The following is a 20334-nucleotide window of genomic DNA, read 5'->3' on the forward strand; positions in this document are numbered from 1 at the left end:
GCTCATGTGATTATAAAAGATTGTTGATGTAGCTAGGGAAAATATATTAATAAAACAGAAAAGAAAAAATCTAATGAATATTAAGTAGTCAAGCTGAATATAAATGGCTAATTTGATTATCCTGTGTCTATTGTCCCTTCAAGTATCAGTGTTTTTAAAAAGCATGCTTTACTTAACTGATTTTCCCCTGTTATAAAACAGTATCTTGAGAACTCTCCTTGCTTTTTCCGATGACCTCTAGCGATGAATTTTCTGATGTTTGTCATTTGTTCTTATTTTCAATATTTTGGCTTGACCACCTCACCCATACTTATAATTTTCCTATTGACACTGATTCACTCTTAATTGGTGTTGCCAGAAATTTCAGACTTGACAAAACATTACTAGTTTTTCCCTGCTATAATTACAACATGCTTCGTTATAACATGCAGATTCAATAGCTTTTCGGTCTATCAAAGACGTGGAAAGACTATTTGTCACAGGCTGATTCTACATGGGCCAAAAAGAGCAGTGTGAAAACGATGTGAAAACAATGTAAAAGGGTTTAAAACGATGTAAAAGGGTTTATACTGTTTTCACACCATTTTCACACCACTGTTTTTGGCCCATGCAGAATCAGCCACAGAAACTTGGTTCTGTCTGATTCAGTGATAATTTGGCCTGTTGACTCTGTGACCCCAATGCATCTTGGGAAAATTAATTTGCATAATATAGGTGTCATAAACCTCTTAAAGGAAATTTTGTCTGTCCTTATCATCAGTACTTGTAGTCTTGAGCTCTGGAAATGGCAAGGCTGTTAAATACTTTGGGACAATTTCAGTTGTACCTGGAGCTCACAAAGCACAGTTGTCTCAGGCTATTCTTAATGCTCTCAGGGAAATCTGTGTTCTCCATGGCAGAACTATGGCTTTTGCTCAGATTCTGGCAGAACTACACAGGAGTTTTGTGGTTCCCAATTTTAATATCGTAGTGCTGATGGATTGCAAGCATGGTTTTATAAACTGGAATGCCCAGTGTGAAAATCCGTTTCTGTACAGCCCTTCAGAATCAATTGAATGGGTAGAGAAAGGAAAGAGATTTTCAGTAAACACACTCCCCTTATCCTTGCTAGGAAATGAAAGTTTGTTGGATTATGATAGGTATGAAATTTATGTTTCTAATTGTCAAATATCAGCTATATTTGGTTAAGAACTACAGCTTGAACAAAATGAAATTTTATAGGGGGTCAGATGGAAAGGTAACAGAGAACTGGTTACAGATAAGTAAGAGAGAGTATGTGACAAACATTAGAAATACATTGTAAATACATTGTAATACTTTTAGTGTATAATATTCATCATTATTCCAGATTTCAATAGAAGAGTGGCTGGGGGGGGAGAAAATTATTTTTCTTTACTTTTTAAAATGCTTTCAGGAAGCTGGCTGCCTTATAGAAAACTACAGCAGTATCCGGTCTTATTGTAATGGTCCACCTACAAAAATGGAGAAATAAATGTCTGCTTTTCAGAAGTGTGCCATACTCTGTATATGGTAGAGAAATGTTGATTTCTCCTTTCTTGTAAATCAGAAATTCGTGAAAGCTCAACAGTTTTTTCCCAAGTCTATTCAGTGATAATTTCCCAATGATAAATTTAGCGTTCACGGTAACAGGATCCATGTACAATTATCCATTCCACATCACAACTTTCCCCATTACAGTTTTGATATATCACAGGTTTGTATAAGAAATTAAATGGGAATTTGAGGAGAGTTTTGCAGAAGCCACAGATGACACATGAAGTCCAGCAGACATCACAGAAAAAGTTTAGAAATGCATAAATTATATGTATGGTGTTGTATAATGTCAACATATTTTATCTTTTAATACCATAAATATACCCAATTTCTTTTTGAAAGTTAAAAGAAAAATTAAGGGATTAAGGGAGGGCCAAAAAATTTTAGGTTGATCTCTAGATCGGGGGGGGGGGGCAGCACCCCTAACCCTAGCAATGTGGAAGGTATAGCTGTAAGTTGTTTTGATGTATAATACAGAGAGGTTTTGAGAGGGCACAGAATCATCAAATCCACTTCACCACAGGCTCAATGAAGTGTGGGTGGGAGGGGGGCACTATTTCTCCTATGTTGCTCGTACAAACCTATCACACATTTTATATACTTTTTATGCTGATACTTTCCTCAACACTGCTACTATTTTTTCTGTTGCTGTTTTCCATTTACATAATTTTTTGGTTGCTTTTTCCCCATATTACTACAACTTTTTCTATTATATAAACATTTAGTGTCAGAAATATTAATTTAACATTCATATTCATGCCTGTTTCAGAAAAGTTACCATTTTGGAATATGGTATAAAGGAGATCAGATAGGATTCAGTATTGTGAAAGTCTCAGCAGCTAAACCATCTGCTTTTTTTCCTGCACCTTGAAAATAGCACAAGAAGGAACTGCTGTAAAAATTCTGCAGGCAAAATCCAATTTTTTTTTACTTCATTTATACTCTGCATTTCTTCTCACTGGGGACATCAAGCAGTTTACATCACTCTTCTCCATTTTGTCACCACAACAATCTCATGAGGAGGTTAGGCTGGAAGAGTGTGTGTGACTGGCCTGAGGTCACCCATCAAACTTCCATGGAGGCATCATGATTCAAACCTGGGTCTCCCCAATCCTAATTCAGTATTCTAATTACTGTACCACATTGGCTCTCTGCATCTAGTTGTATACATTGTCTTTTGAAGCTTGCATAATCAGGAGTCATTGAAAGACAGCTATGGAATCTAGATGACCTCTCAGAAATACAAAGATGTTCTCTTGAATCACCTTGTCAGGTAAACAAGGTGAGGAATAACTAGCCTAAAAAGCTCTAGAAAGTTTGTCTAAGGGAAGTAGAAGCTGAGGTTGGAGAACAGGGAGATAAATGTGAATCATTGGTGAGGAGCCCATTGGCTGGAGATTTGTTGTAATTTAATTCCAGGAAAGAACATTCTAGAAGAGAGTAAATTTCGACGCTTTTCAGAATGAGCATACTGTGTTGGGTGCAAGCCTGATCTACCTGCTCCTTAGGTACATTGTATGTAATCAGATATGACAAACCATATCAGAGCAGAGGTGTTGATTAATGAGTAGATCAGGAAAGGAGACCAGGAAGTGATGATGGGTCACAATCCAATTTATAAAAGGAAAAAAAGGAGTATCAAACCATCAATATGAAGAGTTCTGTAGGAAGCCCATTAATCAGCACTGTCTTTATAAAATACAAGAATGTTTTGCTGACTTTATTCCATTGAATGCAACACAGTGTATATTCGAAAGTAAACATCTTAAACTACAGCTTGAACAGTGTTTTACTGAAAAGTGAAGAAATTATTATAACCATACATCAATCTATGCAAGTGATTTTATAGTTCATGGACAGGTCACCCTGTTTGTCCATGTACTTTTCATCTTGTACTTGATTTAACATATATGACTGGGTCTCCTGTTTACAATGATCACTATGTAAATATCAATCTAGTTTGGGCATTTGATTCATTGAATTATAGACAATCAATTTTTACCTACCTGTAATAGTCTTTTGAAAAGTTGAGTAGGGTATTTTAAAGTAACTGCCATGGTAAACCATTTTTGTCATCATTGTCATTGTTTTTGTTACTCAAGCCCTTATAGCAGTGGTGTCAAACATGCGACCCTGAGGTTGGATCAGGCCCCATGGCCCTTTCCGCACGGGCCATTTACAGCGATCCAGGGATGGCCGTCCTGGCCGCCCAGGAGCAACGTGAAGCCGCTCCTAATAACCTCGCTCATTGAGCGAGGTTATTCTAAAATGCCGTCTTCCCATCGGCACGGTGTGAACCGCACTACTGGGAAGACGGTGCTTTCTCCGTCCCCTCCACTCACCTCGTCCTCCAGTGTGCTCTGGAGGCCGTCAGGGACCCGCTCACGCTGCCCTCCAGGGGTTGGAGGGCAGTGTTGGCAGGTCCCTGACGGCCACCAGAGCGACGCTGGAGGACGAGGTGAGGGGGGGGGATGCAAAAGAGGCGGCTCAGTGCAAAGTCACCTCTTCTGCGCTGGCTTCTGCGGGGCCGCTCACACGCTTCTGTGCGAATGGCCCCCACCCCTCCACCGGCATAATTTCTGCCGGTGGAGAGGCACCCTTTCCGCTGTGCGGAAAGGGCCCATGAGAGGGCTTATCAGACCCATGAGCCAGTTGAGGTAAACACCTCCCCCCCTCTGTTCCCAATCTGGGCTGGCAATCTCTGTTCCCAATCTGAGCTTGACAGCCAGGGCAGCCATGATACACACACACCCCAGGCCCGACCTGACCAAGTCACATTTATGTCATATGTGGGCCTTGTAACAAATGAGTTCAACACCCTGCCTTATAACATCTTCTGGTGTTCCATTGCAATTATGTGCTTGGTAATACAGCACTATAGAATACAGAACATCAGCATTGCTTTTAAAACTTTAACAATTTCTCATAAAGTAGCCTGCACTATCCTATGCAGTGATAGGTCATTTTTATGGTGGTATCTTCCCACCATTTATTTTAACCCTGTGTACAATCTACAAAGGACCCCTGTGGCACAGAGTGGTAAGCTGCAGTCTCTATTTAAGGGCCAAATGAATATGCTACCTTCGCGTGGCTGTTTAAAATGTCACTGGGCTTGGGTTTTACTAAAGGCTGTATTTTTGGAAAACAGTTGGGGTATGTTAGCTGAATTCCTTCTGTGGTTTTTAATCTGTTTTGGTTGTGCCTGTGTTGGGGTAACAGTTTGATGTAGTAAATTATCTTGATGTGTTTTGGGTTACTGAGTTTTGGGATGTTAATTACCAGTAGGGGATCTAGTGCTAGTTTAAAGGGGTGCCACAGAGAGTGCACTTATCAGTTTTAGCAGTGTCCTCTCCAATTAAGGTAGAGTAGTTCAGTTTGTAGTAGGGGGTTCAGTAGTTTGATCCCAGCAGAAGTCAGGTTTCAGGCAGCTGACTCAAGGTTGACTCTGCTTCTTTCTTAGGTTGGTAAAATTTGTACCCAGCTTGCTGGGGATAGAGTGTAGATGACTAGGGAAGGCCTAGTAAACATGATGTTACATCATGCCATGGGTCAGTAATAATCTAGTGTTTGCACCAGGGATCACCTTTACTTTCCAATCTACATGGCACAGATGGATGCTTTTCACACACCAGTGTCACTAATCCATTTTTCCAAGACAACTTTTGGATGTTGATTGGCCTACTGTAAACATTTTGAAGCTATCTAGGGTCATTGAGATGGTGATCTCGTGGTGTAGTAAGGTATTTCATAAGTAAGCTAGCAGTAAAGCTACAAAAATACAAACTGATACAACAAGCTATAGAAAACTGTTGGTGGGTTTAAAGTGCTCACAAAGAGGAGCAACCCTCCTGTCTGTCCTCCCCCTTTGGCCCCATGTCACCAGCTCACTTTTTCCTCTTTCTGGATACCTTGCATTAGCATGCAACGATGAATGGTGCTCACCAAGGGAACAACCCCTCTTGCCTTTTTTCCCCCCTCAGCCCCATGTTACCAGATATTTCCTGCTTCTCCTCCTGTTGTCAGATACCTGCTCCTTTCCTAGACCCCTCAACAGTTAACGGCGCAGTTGCAGCTGCCAGCTGCCACAACCTCCCCCGGGGAGTGGTTGACACCTGCAGCTGCTCCTCCTCAGACAGCTGTAGATAGTGCAGTGAGTGTAATTATTCAGCATTGGGGAGAAGGGTGAGAGAGGAACTGCCACATTCTACTGCTTTTTTGTGTTATTGTTTACCTGTTCTGTGTAAGCCCCACCCCCAAGCTGGGTATGAGTGGCGATAGACTAGAAGTGAGTCATGCGTGGCAATTGGCTGGAAGTGACTGGTTGCTATCACAGCTAGCTTTTTATATAATAGGGTATATGCATGTCCTGTTTTGATTCTCATCTGTCATCTGTTTGATTGCCCACCCATCTTGTATTAGGCACTCATTTTTGTCTGCAAAGGATTTCACCATATAGAATAATCTCCAGATCATTTATAAACAGCTCCCTCAAATTCCTTTTCTTTCTTTCCAGCACAGGCACAACTTCTCTCCATTCTCTGCCCCAATGAATGTCTGCACTAAATCCAAAGCTTGGAGTGATTTACCTGAAGAGTGATATCATTCAGAAACTACTGTAAGTAAATTATGTCACTTAAGTAAACATATTTTGGCAATAAAATTAAGTCTAACATTGGCAAAGCTAAATATATACTTTCCTCCATTTAGCCGGAAAAAAAAAACAAGCTGAAAATATGTTTAGGAAAAGATTGCAGGAAAACTTCAATTGCATCTTCCAGTTTCGCTGCCTTTTATGGAGCAGTATCATTTCAGGTTGCAATTTAGACAAAAGTTTTAATGATTAAAACAGTCAACCAAGCGCTTGGCATAAATGAAAACAAAGAATCTTATAGTAACAGAAGGACTACAAAAACTACTGATGGTGCAACATGCTTCTTTTTGGTTACTACAACGTCCTTTCCTTTTTCTATGGAATTCAAGATGGCATCCAGAATGCCTCTCTCCATATTTTGTCTTCATAACTGTACTGTGAGGCAGGTAATGCTGAAGGAAAATGACTGGCCCAAGTTTACCCAATGAACTTCATGGCTGAAATGGGAACTAATCCCAGTTCTTTAGACCACACCAGGTCAACACCTTGATATGGCTACATTTCTAGAATTTCATGTATGTTTTGTCACGTTCTGCTTCTTGGAAACTTGACAAAATGACATTTAGTTGTATTGTCATAGGTTTCACAGCCATAGTCGATTGGCTGCTGTCTGATTTCAGGACTGTGTGGCCATGGTCTTATGATTTTAGCTCCTACTGTGACATGCCCCTGAAGATGCCAACCAGAGATGCAGGTGAAATGTTAGGAACTAGAACCACCAGACTATGGCCATACAGCCATATGGTTAATAACAAGTCAAGTACTTCTCAGTAAGGCCAAAGATCCATCTAATCTAGTGATCAGCCTATACAGAAGACTGGGAATTATACAAACAGGATATGGACTAAAGCCTTGTATTCAGAGGTATGTGACCTCTGAAGATGGAGATTCCATTTAGTGATCACTTCTGTTGATAAATCTATCCTCTGTCAGTTTATTTTGAAATACATTTAACATGACCCTGAGTTCCATTAACAATTTATGCATCTTGTGCAGAAGCGGGTTTTTTTGTTTGTTGTTGTCCTGAATCAGAATCACCAAAAAGCCCTCCACTGGGCTCTATCCACGCCCCTGACACCAGCATTCCAGCAGGCAAAGACCATGCTTCCAGAACGCCCCTGTTACACCAGTGGACATGCCGGGGGTGCAGAAGTGCTGAAAGTAATGTTGTTTACTGTGAATCTCAAACTGCTATTTATCCTCTCCCTTCAAATAAGGACTCCACAACAGGTGTAATCCTGGTTCAAATGGTAGAGACAGGCAGTCCCATCCTGACTGGCGGAGGTGTGGGGATGTTGCCACAGCATCTTGCACTACATCCCACCACCAGGGGAGGGAGGCAGCAGCTGCACGGGAATAGTTTCGCCCCTCTATCGGGATAAGTGGCCCAGAGAGGTCTAATCTGCCAGTGCAGCCATCCCATTTTCGTGCAGGTGGGTTCACCCCTCCTTTGAGTGGGGCTTTAAGTAAAGGTTTATTTTTCATTCAAAATAAATTATTATTTGCCATATTCTACCTGTGTACAAGGGGGGAAGGGCAAGGGAATACATAATCCTGGGAATGCTTAGGTCATTCTGATAACAATAAACCATGTTTTTTCATTATACGTTAAGAAGAACAAAGTAGGTGTGTGCATTGCATTTCTATGAGAAATTAGAGTTGGTTATTCTCTTAGTGTGCATAGCAATGTATGGAGAGAAAAATAACCTTGCATGTTCATAATAACGGAGGAGGGAAGTCATATGAATTATGTTTACTGCACACTAAAAACTCAGTTTTTGTATCTAAGTAATTTAAATTGTATCCCAATAAAAGCCAAATTATGTAAGTTACTATTCAGTTTGCATATATTTTCTTGTTTGACATAAGTTAGTCTGATTGTGGTAGTCGTGAAGTTGCATTCTACAGAATCAGCTCAACTTGATCTAGCATTGCCTGCTCTGACTGGCGCCAGTTTTCTGTGGTCTCAGGTTGAGAATTTCCAAATCTTTTTTTGAAATTTCTTTTTTACTGGAGATATTAGGGGACTGAACATAATCCTTGTTCAGGAAAACCAAGTGATCTACCACTGAAGCACAGGCCCTTCCAAGGCAAGAAAGCAGTAAAGAACAACACTTTGGATGAAGTTCTGCTTCCTGACTACTGGAAACCTTCTGAAACATAGCACTTGTCAAAAGAAATGAAAAAAGATGATACAGTCTAGATAGGGAATTATCAAGGTCAAAACAGAACTTTTATTAAAATAATCAACTTGGGTCCCACTGTAAATCTTTGCTACTGGAAGGCATTTCCATCACCAGAAAAGGAATTCCCCCCTCCCCCCCCCCCACCACCACCCCGCAGCTAATAAATAAGAACAGGGGATCCCCAGGAATAACCTAAGAGATAACTCAGAGATCTGCAGAAGGATGAGGAAAACTGGAGAAAATCAATTCCTCCTTGTATTTGCAGAAATTTACTATTTTCCATTGTGTGTTTCTTATAACTTTCATAACACAGTGTCCTGAAATGTCTTTAGTTTTTACTGTAACTCATATGACAAGAAAAGCCACCCTCTGTTGTAAAAATATGGTTCATTTTAATAAAACATAGTTTGCATATTTAAAAAGAATAAAAATAGAAGGCACCCTTTTTAACTGAAAGCTATTGACAGTTTAGGGTGTTTTGCAAGAAGAGCAACAGCAACTGAGGAAAACTCAACAGATTGTTTTAACTAGGAGTGTTTCAAAGAACTAAATATACCGTATACTGCTTAGTTAAGTGATGATTAACAGACATAGGAACATAGAGTCTTCGTGCATATCTATCAATGATTATGAAGTCACTGTAAAGTAGTATAACTGGCATAAGTAGGAACAAAACATCGGCTGGGGGCAGGAGACTGCCTGACGTTTAAGACTGATTTCTCTGTCAAAAGGAGTGTGTAGCAGCTTCAGTGTTACAGTTTCTTCAGTCAAGTCTCAGATTTTTCTAGTTAACAGATACAAACCAATCCAGAATTGACCCTTGGGAATGGGCAGGATGAGCAAGATTTAGGTTTTTTCCTTATGTCTGACCTGTATAAATTATAAGTAGAGTAAAATCATGTTTTTTCCCCAATTTTAAACCATAGCAGCAGATGGACACCTACAAGTTGTTTACCTGAAATAGCATGCCCTAAAGTAGCATTTCTTATTCATATCACACACATACACACCTGCAAAGGAAGGAGATTCCTTAACTTGCCTATGTAATATGTTTCACCGTTGACATACTCTTATTTTCTATTATATGAAGTATACTTTATATATACTGTATACCAATATTTCTAACCAATCCAATTTAGAATAGTGCAGTCAGCCATTACAGAAAGAGTAAACTATCTGTAAAATTACAGATGTGTAAAGAAAAACAAGTACAATAGCTAAGTATGGATAAAACCTGTGATTTTTGTTTCATCCTATGACACCTTCTAAGTCTTTAATCAGCACTGTAGTTCTTTGATTGTTCTCCTTTCAGTATCTTTCTTGAATAGTGTTGTCCTGGATTAACGGTAGCACTGCAAATATTTATTTATTTATTCATTCATTCATTCATTTATTTATATTGTTGAAGGCTTTCATGGCTGGATTCAACTGGTTATGGTGGGTTTTCCGGGCTGTGTGGCCTTGGTCTGGTAGATCTTGTTCCTAACGTTTCACCTGCATCTGTGGCTGGCATCTTCAGAGGTGTATCACAGAGAGAAGTCTACAGAAGCCACAGATGCAGGCGAAACGTTAGGAACAAGTTCTACCAGACCACGGCCACACAGCCCGGAAAACCCACCACAACCTATATTTATTTATACTATGAGCTTATTAGCCACCCTCCCCCAAAGGGCTCAGGGCAGTGAACAACATAATATAACAAAGTAATAATAATAATATTAAAAACCTGTATGATATAAAATATTGAAATTAAACCAGAATAAAACTTAGAATAAAACTCAGCGATAAAAAGCCTCTCTTCCCACCCCTCACCCCCAAGCCCACTGGAGACTGGGACGATGGAATCACACTCACCATGTCTGGCCAAATGCCTGATGGAATAGGTCCGTTTTACAAGCCCTGCGGAAACTCGGGTCTTGCTGGACAAATTATTACTCAAGACTTTGCTCTAAGAACAGGGGGAATTAAAGAAAGTATCAGTGGAAGCTGGTCAATAGATCTTGGGAAGAAGGCTCTGAACGTCATGCGTACAAGGGAAGATGCCATGAAAGGAGCCAAGAGAATAGATTTTGAACTAAGGCAGAACTGAGGCCAAGCGTGCAGAGCAAAGAATCATTATCACAGAAGAGGTGACTCCTCCTAAGCTTCTAGGAGCCTTTTGTGTATTCCAGGAAACAAATCAGACTATGTTAAAGTAGAAAAAGTGAATAATTGTCCCCCTACATCCAGTAGTCATTATCTGGTACTGAAACCAACAAAACTGATTATATTTAACAAAACCCTTTGCTGAGAAGGCTCGTCATATTAACCTTCTGAAATACATGAGACAAGTGTATATTAAAAATGTTGTGATTCTGGAAGTATTTCTGGAGAGAGTATAATGAAAGGAACAGTGTGAGATGAGATCTATGTGGACTAAAGCAATGTCCACTCCAGTTTGCTTTGGCCTCTTTTTGAGGCCACCTCAGACAATTCAATCTTCATAGTCAGGGAAAAAAGTGTCCAACAGTCCAATCCCCGGGGGGTAGGGGGGAGCAATCTGCTGGTGGAAGTGGCACACAGCGTCCCTGACTGTGGGATGTGGGCCAGCGTCCCTGTACTCCCACTGCCAACACAGCAGGGGCAGTCTGGGGGCGTTGCTGGGAAAGGAGCTGACTTTAGTTGGCTCCCTCCCGGCCATTCGGGCCATTGCACCAGCAGGTGGGACGGCTCACTTATGCCACCAAAAAGGTGGCATATGTCTATTTAGCCCTATAGGGGCTTCCAGGCTTTTCAGCATTTTCCCTGCCTCCAAGAAGTCTCTTTGGGGGTGGCAGTGCTGCTGGGCACCTGGCCCCTTGGATGGGGCTGAATAGTTTTCTTCCTGGGACTGGAGCGTTTCAAAATACAGTGGAGGGAAATTTCCCATTTTAAAAACTCTTCTTTACTGTAGAAAACTAGCAGTTGAGGAAAATTATTTTATGTTTGGTTTTTCCTGTTCCTCTGCTTGATGTGGGTTTCTGTGTCTGAGACATTTTCTAAACGGAATAGTAGGCAATATGTGATTGGTTTCCTGCATTTTGAAATAGTGCTATCTCAGAAAAGAAATGTTAAATATTTCTTCTGAGAGATCAGGTCTTAAACACAATTAGGAGCAGACTTATGTAGGACTGCATCCCCATCAAGTTTTGGTTGACCAGGGTTTGGTTTCAAAGTTTGGTTCCTGGTAAAAAATAAACCACTGTAACAATATCAGTTATAACCAGGAAAGATGGTACATCAATTTTAGTCTTTATACAATGCAATTCTAAGAACTCTTTTCTGGACTTGAGCAGGGTTCTGGTTGGACCTGTTTAGTGCCACAAGACTCTTGATTACTTTTATTATTTTTATTTCCTTACTTTTTCCCAAGTAGCTCAAAGAGGCAGTATAACAGTGATTCTTAACCAAATTTCTCTGTAGCTAGGGCTTGACTATGCCATAAAGTTTAGTTCAAGATTTCAAGTATTTACAAAGTTTGGAAGCTGTTACACTGATCCTTGCAGATCAAACTTTATTCTAAAATGTCCTTGTTACATCGTATATCTGATTCTTTGAACACAAAAACAGGTGCTTATTTGACATTTCACTGTTAGGACAGCATTTTCATTTTAAGATAATACATCGAGAATAACACAGATCATAAACTAAAACAAAAACATGATCACATAATGTATTTTTCAATGTTACAGACAGGTTGTATCTCCACTTCAGTATACAGACCTTCTGAAGCTACTTTTTTGAAAACAAAAACCCGAGAAACAAGCAAGGTCACCTGCGACGATTCCCTGTAGAGGTGATGAAGCTAAGACACGATGACCGTAGCTATTTCAGAAAAGCCAATTGGTATATGTTTCCTTTGTTCTGCCAACAAATAAAAATAAATTCTGCCAATTTATTTCACTTGAACTTTCTCTGGCTGAGCAGAAGCTTCATTGGGCTGTATGATTTGAACACTAAGGAAGCTTAGCCGACTGACTTCTGGCATGGTGACCCAGGAGATCATAATGCAACTTCTCTCACTTTATAATGTATCCTGGAGCCGGCTCGGCCTCTTGTCAGTCCTCTGCTGCCCTCTGGAGTATACCCACTATAACTGGCTGCAGCCTGTGTTTTGCAAGAACTTTCACATGCTGTGCTCTCAAACATACCAGGCTTATATAATTCCTTTATATAACCAGATACAATGTTCTCGATTAATAGCAAAGTGGCTTTGCTTTCTATTGTATGATAAGGTGATTTCCTGCATATTTTCCCACTTCTCATTTCTTTAGAGCACAGAATTTCTTTTTCAAGTTCAGGTTTTTGTGGGAGAAAAAACTTTTGGGAAGAACTACTGGAAATAAGACTTTTTTTTTACATAAATAGTTTGGCTGTTTCTCTTTGCACTCCAGATTTTTTGGAGTTTTTTTGCTGAGAACTATCCTAGGTTTCCCTGTATTTGGGCCTTTTGTATTTCTGGTCATAATTCTATGTATTTGCAGTCTTTCCACGGTATTTGCGGTCATAATTCCATGCTTTGAGATAAATCCCATTGCCCTAACCTGGATGGCCCAGGCTAGCCGAGTCTCACCAGATTCATAAGCAGGTTTAGTACTTGGATGGGAGTCAGTGGGATGTATTTTTGAGTAAACATGCATAGAACTGCACTCAATAAAAACAACCAAAAATATAGAGGGTGCTTTAGAACTGTACATACATTTCAAAGATCAGATTGGCAGCCCCTGTCCTATCATTTTTGTCAAAACTTTTTTTTTTGCCTGCATTTTGACATAAATTTATTCTTTAAACTTATAGGCCGCCCTGTAAGTGTAAATGCCTGTCATACAGTGTAATCCTTAGCAGAGTTACATCTGTCAGGGTCCATTAAAGTCAGTAAGTACATCAGAATCATAGTTCCTGATCTGATGGATATAACTATCCACTACTGGAAGAAAACATCCAATTAATCTGGTCAATTTTGACTCAGGCTCATTTACAAAAGTTACCTGACCTGACCTTTACTCTGTTTTTGCTGCCTTGTTTACTCTGCTGTGACAAAAGCTCATCTTGTTTCATTTCATCAATTTGAACACTGGTGTTAGCTGAGTTAGTAACTTTCTTCTTTAAAACTATTTCCAGCCTGTTCTTCTGTACACTTTTTCAGCTTTCCAAACATACCTACTACACAGGAATGTGAGAATAAAATGGAGTAAGAGAGAGAGAGATATGCTTCACTGAGCTCCTTGGGGAAAGTGTATAAAATATAAGAATGATAATAGCAAAGTTAAACCCTTCTAAATCCCCTGAGCAATTGACTTAGAAGGATGTAACAATTAGAATTGCAATGATTAGCATAACTGGTGCCAATCTTGAGCAACAGTTATGGTTGTACAAAGGAAAAGGGCCATTTTGGGCAAAAATGAAAAAGCTGAAAATGCATCATTGTTCGTTTTTTTAAGGATACACAATTTACATTATCTGCACTGATAGACCCTTACAGCCCACTCCTGAGAGGGGTGTTAGATGTGCAGCAGCAAGGCACGGTACAGCCTTACTACCTCACACCCACCAAGAACAGAGGCAGTGCAAGGGGGTGGGTCAAAAGGTCATGATCGACCATGTCAAATGCTGTGGTGAGATCTAAAAGTGCTGGATTGCCTTTCAATGACTAACCACATTTATTTAGGATTGAGAACTGCAGGTGGCAATTGGGGAAATAATGTCCCAGCAACGTTCCCTAGTTTGTGGGGTGCCACATGGAGCAGTTCTCTCCCCAGTGTTGTTTAACATCTATGTGCGATCCCTGGCACAGCTGGTCCCGAGTTTTGGGCTTAGTTGGCATCAATGCGATCAGGCCACCCAGCTTTTTCTGTCAATGGAGGGCCAACCGGCCACTGCCCTTGATGTTTTGGCCCAGTGTCTGGAGGCTGTGTTGGGATGATTAAAGAAGAGCAGGCAGAAGATTAATGCATTGAAGATGGAAATCCTGTGGCTGGACCAAAGAGTCCTGGTCAACGGTTTCCAACTGCCAACATTGGACTGAGTGGCTTTAACACCTGCTTCTTCCATCAGGAGCCTGGATGCATTATGCAAATTACACAACAATATACAACAAGCAACAAGACAATAATAGAAAATAGCAAACCCAATTGTTGTATATAGAAAGGCAAAGCATATATGGTGATGAAATTATCAAAAATTTGTCCAAAAATATGTGATATCTTAGAATGAACTATAAAAAGTCAACTTCACAGGGTTGTTGTACTGCCAATATTAGTATACATAACAACTATGATATCTTTCAATATAGTACCATGGCATCATCATATCAACAAATTGTACATGTCTAAATATTGAATTTCAAAGGCCCTGAGTAGTCTGGGACACTCATTTGTTTGCAACCACATCTGCCCGTATTTCCAACTGAGAGCTCTTCAGTCCTCCAGTAGTAACCTCCTGGTGATCCCTGGTCCCAAGGACATTCCATTAGCCTCAACCAGAGCCAGGGCTTTTTCGACCATGGCTCCAGCCTGGTGAAATTCTCTGTCAGCTGACACCAGGATCCTGCAACACTTTAACCAGTTCCGCAGGACATGCAAGACAGAGATGTTCCGCCGGACTTTCAGTTGAGGCACCCTATACGCCTGATCCATCTTGCTGGCCTCCCAACTCTGCACCCTATTTCCCCCATCCCGATAGTTAAATATTAGACGTATGATGAGATGTCGTGATGAGGGATTTCATGCTCTAATGAGGGTTTTGAATACCGGATCAATTGCCATCTTTACTGTTTTATTGTATTTTATTGTATTTAATGAGTTAATATTTTAATAATAACCTGTGTAAGCCTCCCTGAACCTGACGTTAGCTAGGAAAGAACAGATTATTAAATTAAAATTTAAAAAATACCTATTCATGTGTGAAAGTAGGCTAAATGTTTGTTGTCTACATTGACCTTTACAATGTGGAAGTTTGCCTCAGACCTCTTCATCTCAATGTATATGGCTCTTGTTTAGGGATGCCACCTGGGATCTGGGCATCCCCCGAAATTACATCCCCCGAAATCTCCAGAATACAGAGATCAGTTCCCCTGAAGAAAATGGAAACTTTGGAGGGTGGACCACATGGCGCTGTACCCCAGTGAGGTCCCTGTCCTCCCCATGCCCCACCCCTAAATCTTGAGGAGTTTCTCAACCTGGGTCTGGCAAACCTCCCGCCAGTAGCAACCCGACAACCCTGATTTTTCTATTATCTGCCACACATAATTTGAACTCTTTGAAGCAGGAAAATGGCCCTTCTGAAAGATCATTGAAATGAAAATAGAGCATTCGTGTGTGTGTGTGTTTCGTGTGTTTTAATATAGCCATTGTATCAATGTAAATGCAAAGAACGGCATGTTTCCAAAATACGAGGTATGCGAAGATTCTTCCCTTTGAGACAAAACAAAAGAAAGTTTTCTTTAACAGATTCTAAAAATGCCCTTTCTTGCATATGCAGCCAGCCCCTTCAAAGGTCTCTTTGTTTGTTTTCAGGAAGAAACCCAAGACAGCTGAAAAACAGAAGGTGTCTGAGGAGAATGAGATTACGCAGACGGGTGCATGCAGCGCCAAGTCAGGCCTTCCCTGCCTGAACTTTGAAACCATCCCATCTCTGAGCCCAGCTCTCATACATTCATCACATTCACCAGCAAACCTGCACACACACACAGGGTCACCTGATTGTGAGTACAATAGCCCAGTTGTGGTATAACTGGATGTGTGCTCTGAAGCATGGTTTCCCAATATCATTCCATGCCGTCATCTTTCTTTCAAACCCCCTGTCTTAGGTCTTGAACAATAAAACTGTACAACTTAAATAAGACCCATATGTAGAAACACCTCCCTTTGACTCTTCTCTGCAGCCTCCAAGAAATGAGTAACAAAATAAGTATGATGCGGGTCTGAGTCCTCTAAGAGGAACTGAACCTTTTGCTTTAAGATGGTCAAGAAAGCATGGACCATTTATTAAAATATGGTACTATCCATTCTAGCCACAGTTGGAACACATAAGGGCATTGCAAAAGGATATGTACCAGAGGTGTTCACTGACTGAAGGGGAGGGACACAGTCTGTCTGAAAAAGGGATCTTTAGCAGATGACCCAACAAAACCATTGAAAAAAGGCAATGGAATATTGCTTGCATCAGGTTCTATATAACTTTAAAGTAACCAGAGAGTTCAAATAGGGAGGCAGATTATTCTTAGAAGGCCCAGGGCAAGTGGAAGACATGTCCTCTGAGCTTCAAAACGAGTGTAACTCTTATCTGTAGCATAGGTCAATTGGACAACATGGTTTTTTTTTACATTGATCTACAGAAAAAGAGAAAAGGTCCTTCACCTTCAGATTTTACATTCAAAAAGTTTGAACCAGGGAGCCTTATAAGAGTCCCTGAAGAGTTCAGCTCGCCAAGTTTCCCTCCGGGACCTCAAAGAATAGATGGAACCAGAATTTAAAGGCATGTACCCAAAAATAAGCATCTATTGAGCTAAATCCAAACTCATAACTAAGGCTAATGATGAAATACGCCCTAATTACTTGAAGGAACAAGGATTGCATTCTATTTATAGAGTTGTTTACAGCAGAAATCTACATAGGGTCACCGTACACAACTTGGGAAATCACTGTTGTGTTAAAGACTCTTAATAGCTGGAGGAATATATATCCCATTCGATTAAAAAAACACGATTGCCTAGCCATAGACTTCTGAGTGACCAATTGTTTATGACAACTCCAAGGTTAGGTGGAATGAAATAGGATACCCAGACACCTAAATGAGGAAACCTGAGAAAACTTCTGCCTATTAATTATCCATGTCTTTCTTTTGGTTGAAGAACATGGAGCAAACTTAAGTTTTAGTTTTAGCATCTTTTTTAGATAATTCCTCATGCAAACAATAAGTATGGAACCTTATCAAAGCTCGAAAAAGACAAGCCTGGGTTCGGTAAAGTAAAACGGAGTTATCTACATAAAGTAAAAGAGGGAATTAAATATCCTGTAATTCAGGCGAAGGAAAAGAAGGACCATTTTTAAAAGCTGGCAAATCTGACAAGTATAAATTAGAAGTGATGGTGCTAAAAGGCATCCCTGTCGAACCCTCTGTAAAATGTGAAAAGGTCTAGTTAAATAACCATTTCCATTGTATTGTACTTGGGCTGAAGAATCAGTATAAAGGTTTTTAATAAACTACAACAATCTATCCATTGTGGTCTGTTACAGTTTAATGTATCCCATAGTAAGGTTCTAGATATGGAGTCAAATGTATAGAAAAGATCTTTAAAAGCAGCATATAAAAAATCGATCTTTGAGATGGTATACTTACTAATCAAGTGGGATAACCCATGACAGCGATCAAGTTTGCTATGTCACGAAATTCCTCTTGTTCTGGGCCAATGATCCTGGAGTTGGCTATCCAAGACTGAAGTCCATTGAGACAGAACCCCTCACCTTCCTAACTTTTTAAGGCCGTCTAACCACTTTCTGACCAGGCTTGTTGGATTTCCCACCTTTTCCAGGGACTGAGCTGCTTTAGATGGTAATGAATGTTGAAATAAAACACTATGGCTCAGCCTTATAACTCCCCCAGAAGGTAAAAGGAGCCCTTTATGTTTAGTTGTGGTTTTCTAATGGTGTGAAGGCTGTTTGTGAGGGTATTATGTATATGTACCAGACTGCTAGAACCCTGTGTGAAGTAATTCTTAAGCCAGTAACAACAGAAACAACTAAACTGTACCATCTAAGTAACACCTAAGCTTCTGAAACTGATAAGCCTGTGCCAGTGCCAACTCCAACTTTAACTCTGACTTTTTGACAGACCCCTTCTCAAGACACAAAATAATACTGAGGAAGGTTCAGACAAATACAATTAAAGTTCTCCTCTGAAATCAGGTTTGCTTTCCACAGAGATAGTCAGCAACTGAATCACTCCATGGTATTGGAAGTTGTGTACTTCTCTTGAACTCCAACAGCCCAATCCAGATAGAGAAGGCGAACAAGCACAGGGAGCAGCGGAGGGCTGCACCAATGCATTTACACCATCTGCCAGCGCAAGGGACATCCCCACCAGTGGAGAGTCAAAGGTGCTCTTAATTGGTCGCCCCTCAGCTCCACAGTGGCAAAACCCAGAAGTTGGGGCCGCCGCAGAGCAGCGCTGGGGCCCACTGGGACACTGGCATGGGGCGCAGGCTGGGATATTCCTAGATGTGGAGCCAAAATTCGTCGGTTTCCACCACAGTTCCAGCCCAGGAGTGCTGGCTTCGAGACCTGCAGACTTCTGCCACGCAAAAGTGCGGCACTAGTCTGTGTAGCTTATGGGGCAATCCTGGCAGCTGGAGGGTTTTGTGTTTTCTCTCCCTTCTGCACTGCAGCACTTCCCCCACCCCACCAACTGGATTGCATTGTAAATCTTTGAACTCAATAGACCAGTATCCTCACAAGATAATGGAAGGGATTCTGTCTTGTGGCAAGAGTTGTTTGTTTTTCAGTTTATTCTAAATTTGAAATAACCACGCTCTGATCTTATTTATATATTTATTTATTTTATTAGATTTTATAGATCTTAGCAAGAATGCTCTTAGACAAATGGGCGTAAATATAATTCTCCCTTTGACTAATGATTGAGGGTGTCAAACTTTCCTTCTTCTGAAGTATTTTTAAATTGAAAGTTTACAAGGGAAAAAAAGGGAAAGACCCAGTTCCAAGGACTCAGAAGCCAACCAGACTTTCTGGAGGCCAATAAAAAAATCAGGGCGTTTCAATAAAAATAACGGTATCCTTTTAAACAAAAATTAACAAAAATTGCAAAAGGACACAAATTTAAACAGCCATTGGTACTGAAATCAGTTTAAGTAATATTCCTCCTTTCTTCCCTGTATCCTCTTTAGACAGCAATATTCAAGAAAAATTGTTTTCTTAGGCAAGATTGATTTATAGTTTTCTTTAATGTCCTCTAAGAACAAAATTTTAGTGACTGAGCAGGCACGGAACTAAAACAAAACTACAATCTTTTTCAGCAAAGAGGAAAAATCATTAGTGAATGAGATTATTACATGGGTATTTTGTTACAGTGTCAAACTAATGGAGAATTATGAAAACAACAGAGTCCAGAGAATAATTTGTGCTTTACAAGAACTAATTCCTCCTGTCACCCTTCGGATTGCCAGAAGTCTTGATGTGGTTATAGTATGGGATGTATTCTTGATGGCTCTGTAGCAACATAATGTCATAGTCCTATGGAACAATAGAAAGCTTAATTTCTAAAGATCACGTTACTCTTATAATATCTACAGTGCAAGAACTGCAAAATAGAATTGACATGTGTCATTAAATTAAAATCCTCAAATCTGTAACTGCTAGGGTTGCCATCTAGTCTGATTCCTTTACTAAAGGCTTAATATAAGGAAGTGGGCATTTTTAATGCTGTGGAGGTAGTGTCCCATCAAGCCTCTATTAAAAGCACAGGACATAATCAATTTCCTGAAAGAAAAAGTTTGTGTTTATTGTTATTGCCTTTTCAAATATAACAGGAGGACATTGATCTTGTGTAATACACAAATGAGTCTTTTTAAAAAGCTCTTCAGAACTAATGCCATGTGCATAAGATACAGCAGAAACAGTGTATAACAAGCAGTGCAAATCATTGTGTTTGAGCTACATTTTCTTCTAAATTTGTTGTGATCACAGAAAAGGAGCACCCATTTTTTCTAAAATGCTGCTATAGAGTGCTAGGTTGCCTGTTTTCAGATAAGCAGAAGCAGGAACATCAACAGCCCCATCCAAAGGGGAGTGAATGGCTCTTTTGAGCTGGCACAGGTTCACACCTTTGTGTACCCCACCCTGACAGCACATTTGGCAAATGCACAGCAGGGTCCACGACACCTGAACTGGAGTGGTGGCTGGCATTCTGTCT

The 20334-nt window shown here is 40.3% G+C and overlaps 1 protein-coding gene across 2 annotated transcripts in view; it reads left to right on the forward strand.

Annotated features, from left to right (window-relative positions):
- Positions 1–20334, forward strand: part of ZBTB20 (zinc finger and BTB domain containing 20) — a 532799-nt gene that overhangs the window by 493507 nt on the left and 18958 nt on the right. For both annotated transcript variants that reach the window (XM_048493332.1, XM_048493333.1), the window contains 2 exons: positions 6068–6169; positions 15924–16111. In XM_048493332.1, coding sequence (XP_048349289.1) covers positions 6105–6169; positions 15924–16111 — 253 coding nt within the window. In that variant the 5' untranslated portion in view covers positions 6068–6104. The remainder of the gene's footprint in view (positions 1–6067; positions 6170–15923; positions 16112–20334) is intronic.

Source organism: Sphaerodactylus townsendi, linkage group LG04, assembly GCF_021028975.2.
Source record: "Sphaerodactylus townsendi isolate TG3544 linkage group LG04, MPM_Stown_v2.3, whole genome shotgun sequence".
NCBI classification, from domain to species: Eukaryota; Metazoa; Chordata; class Lepidosauria; order Squamata; family Sphaerodactylidae; genus Sphaerodactylus; species Sphaerodactylus townsendi.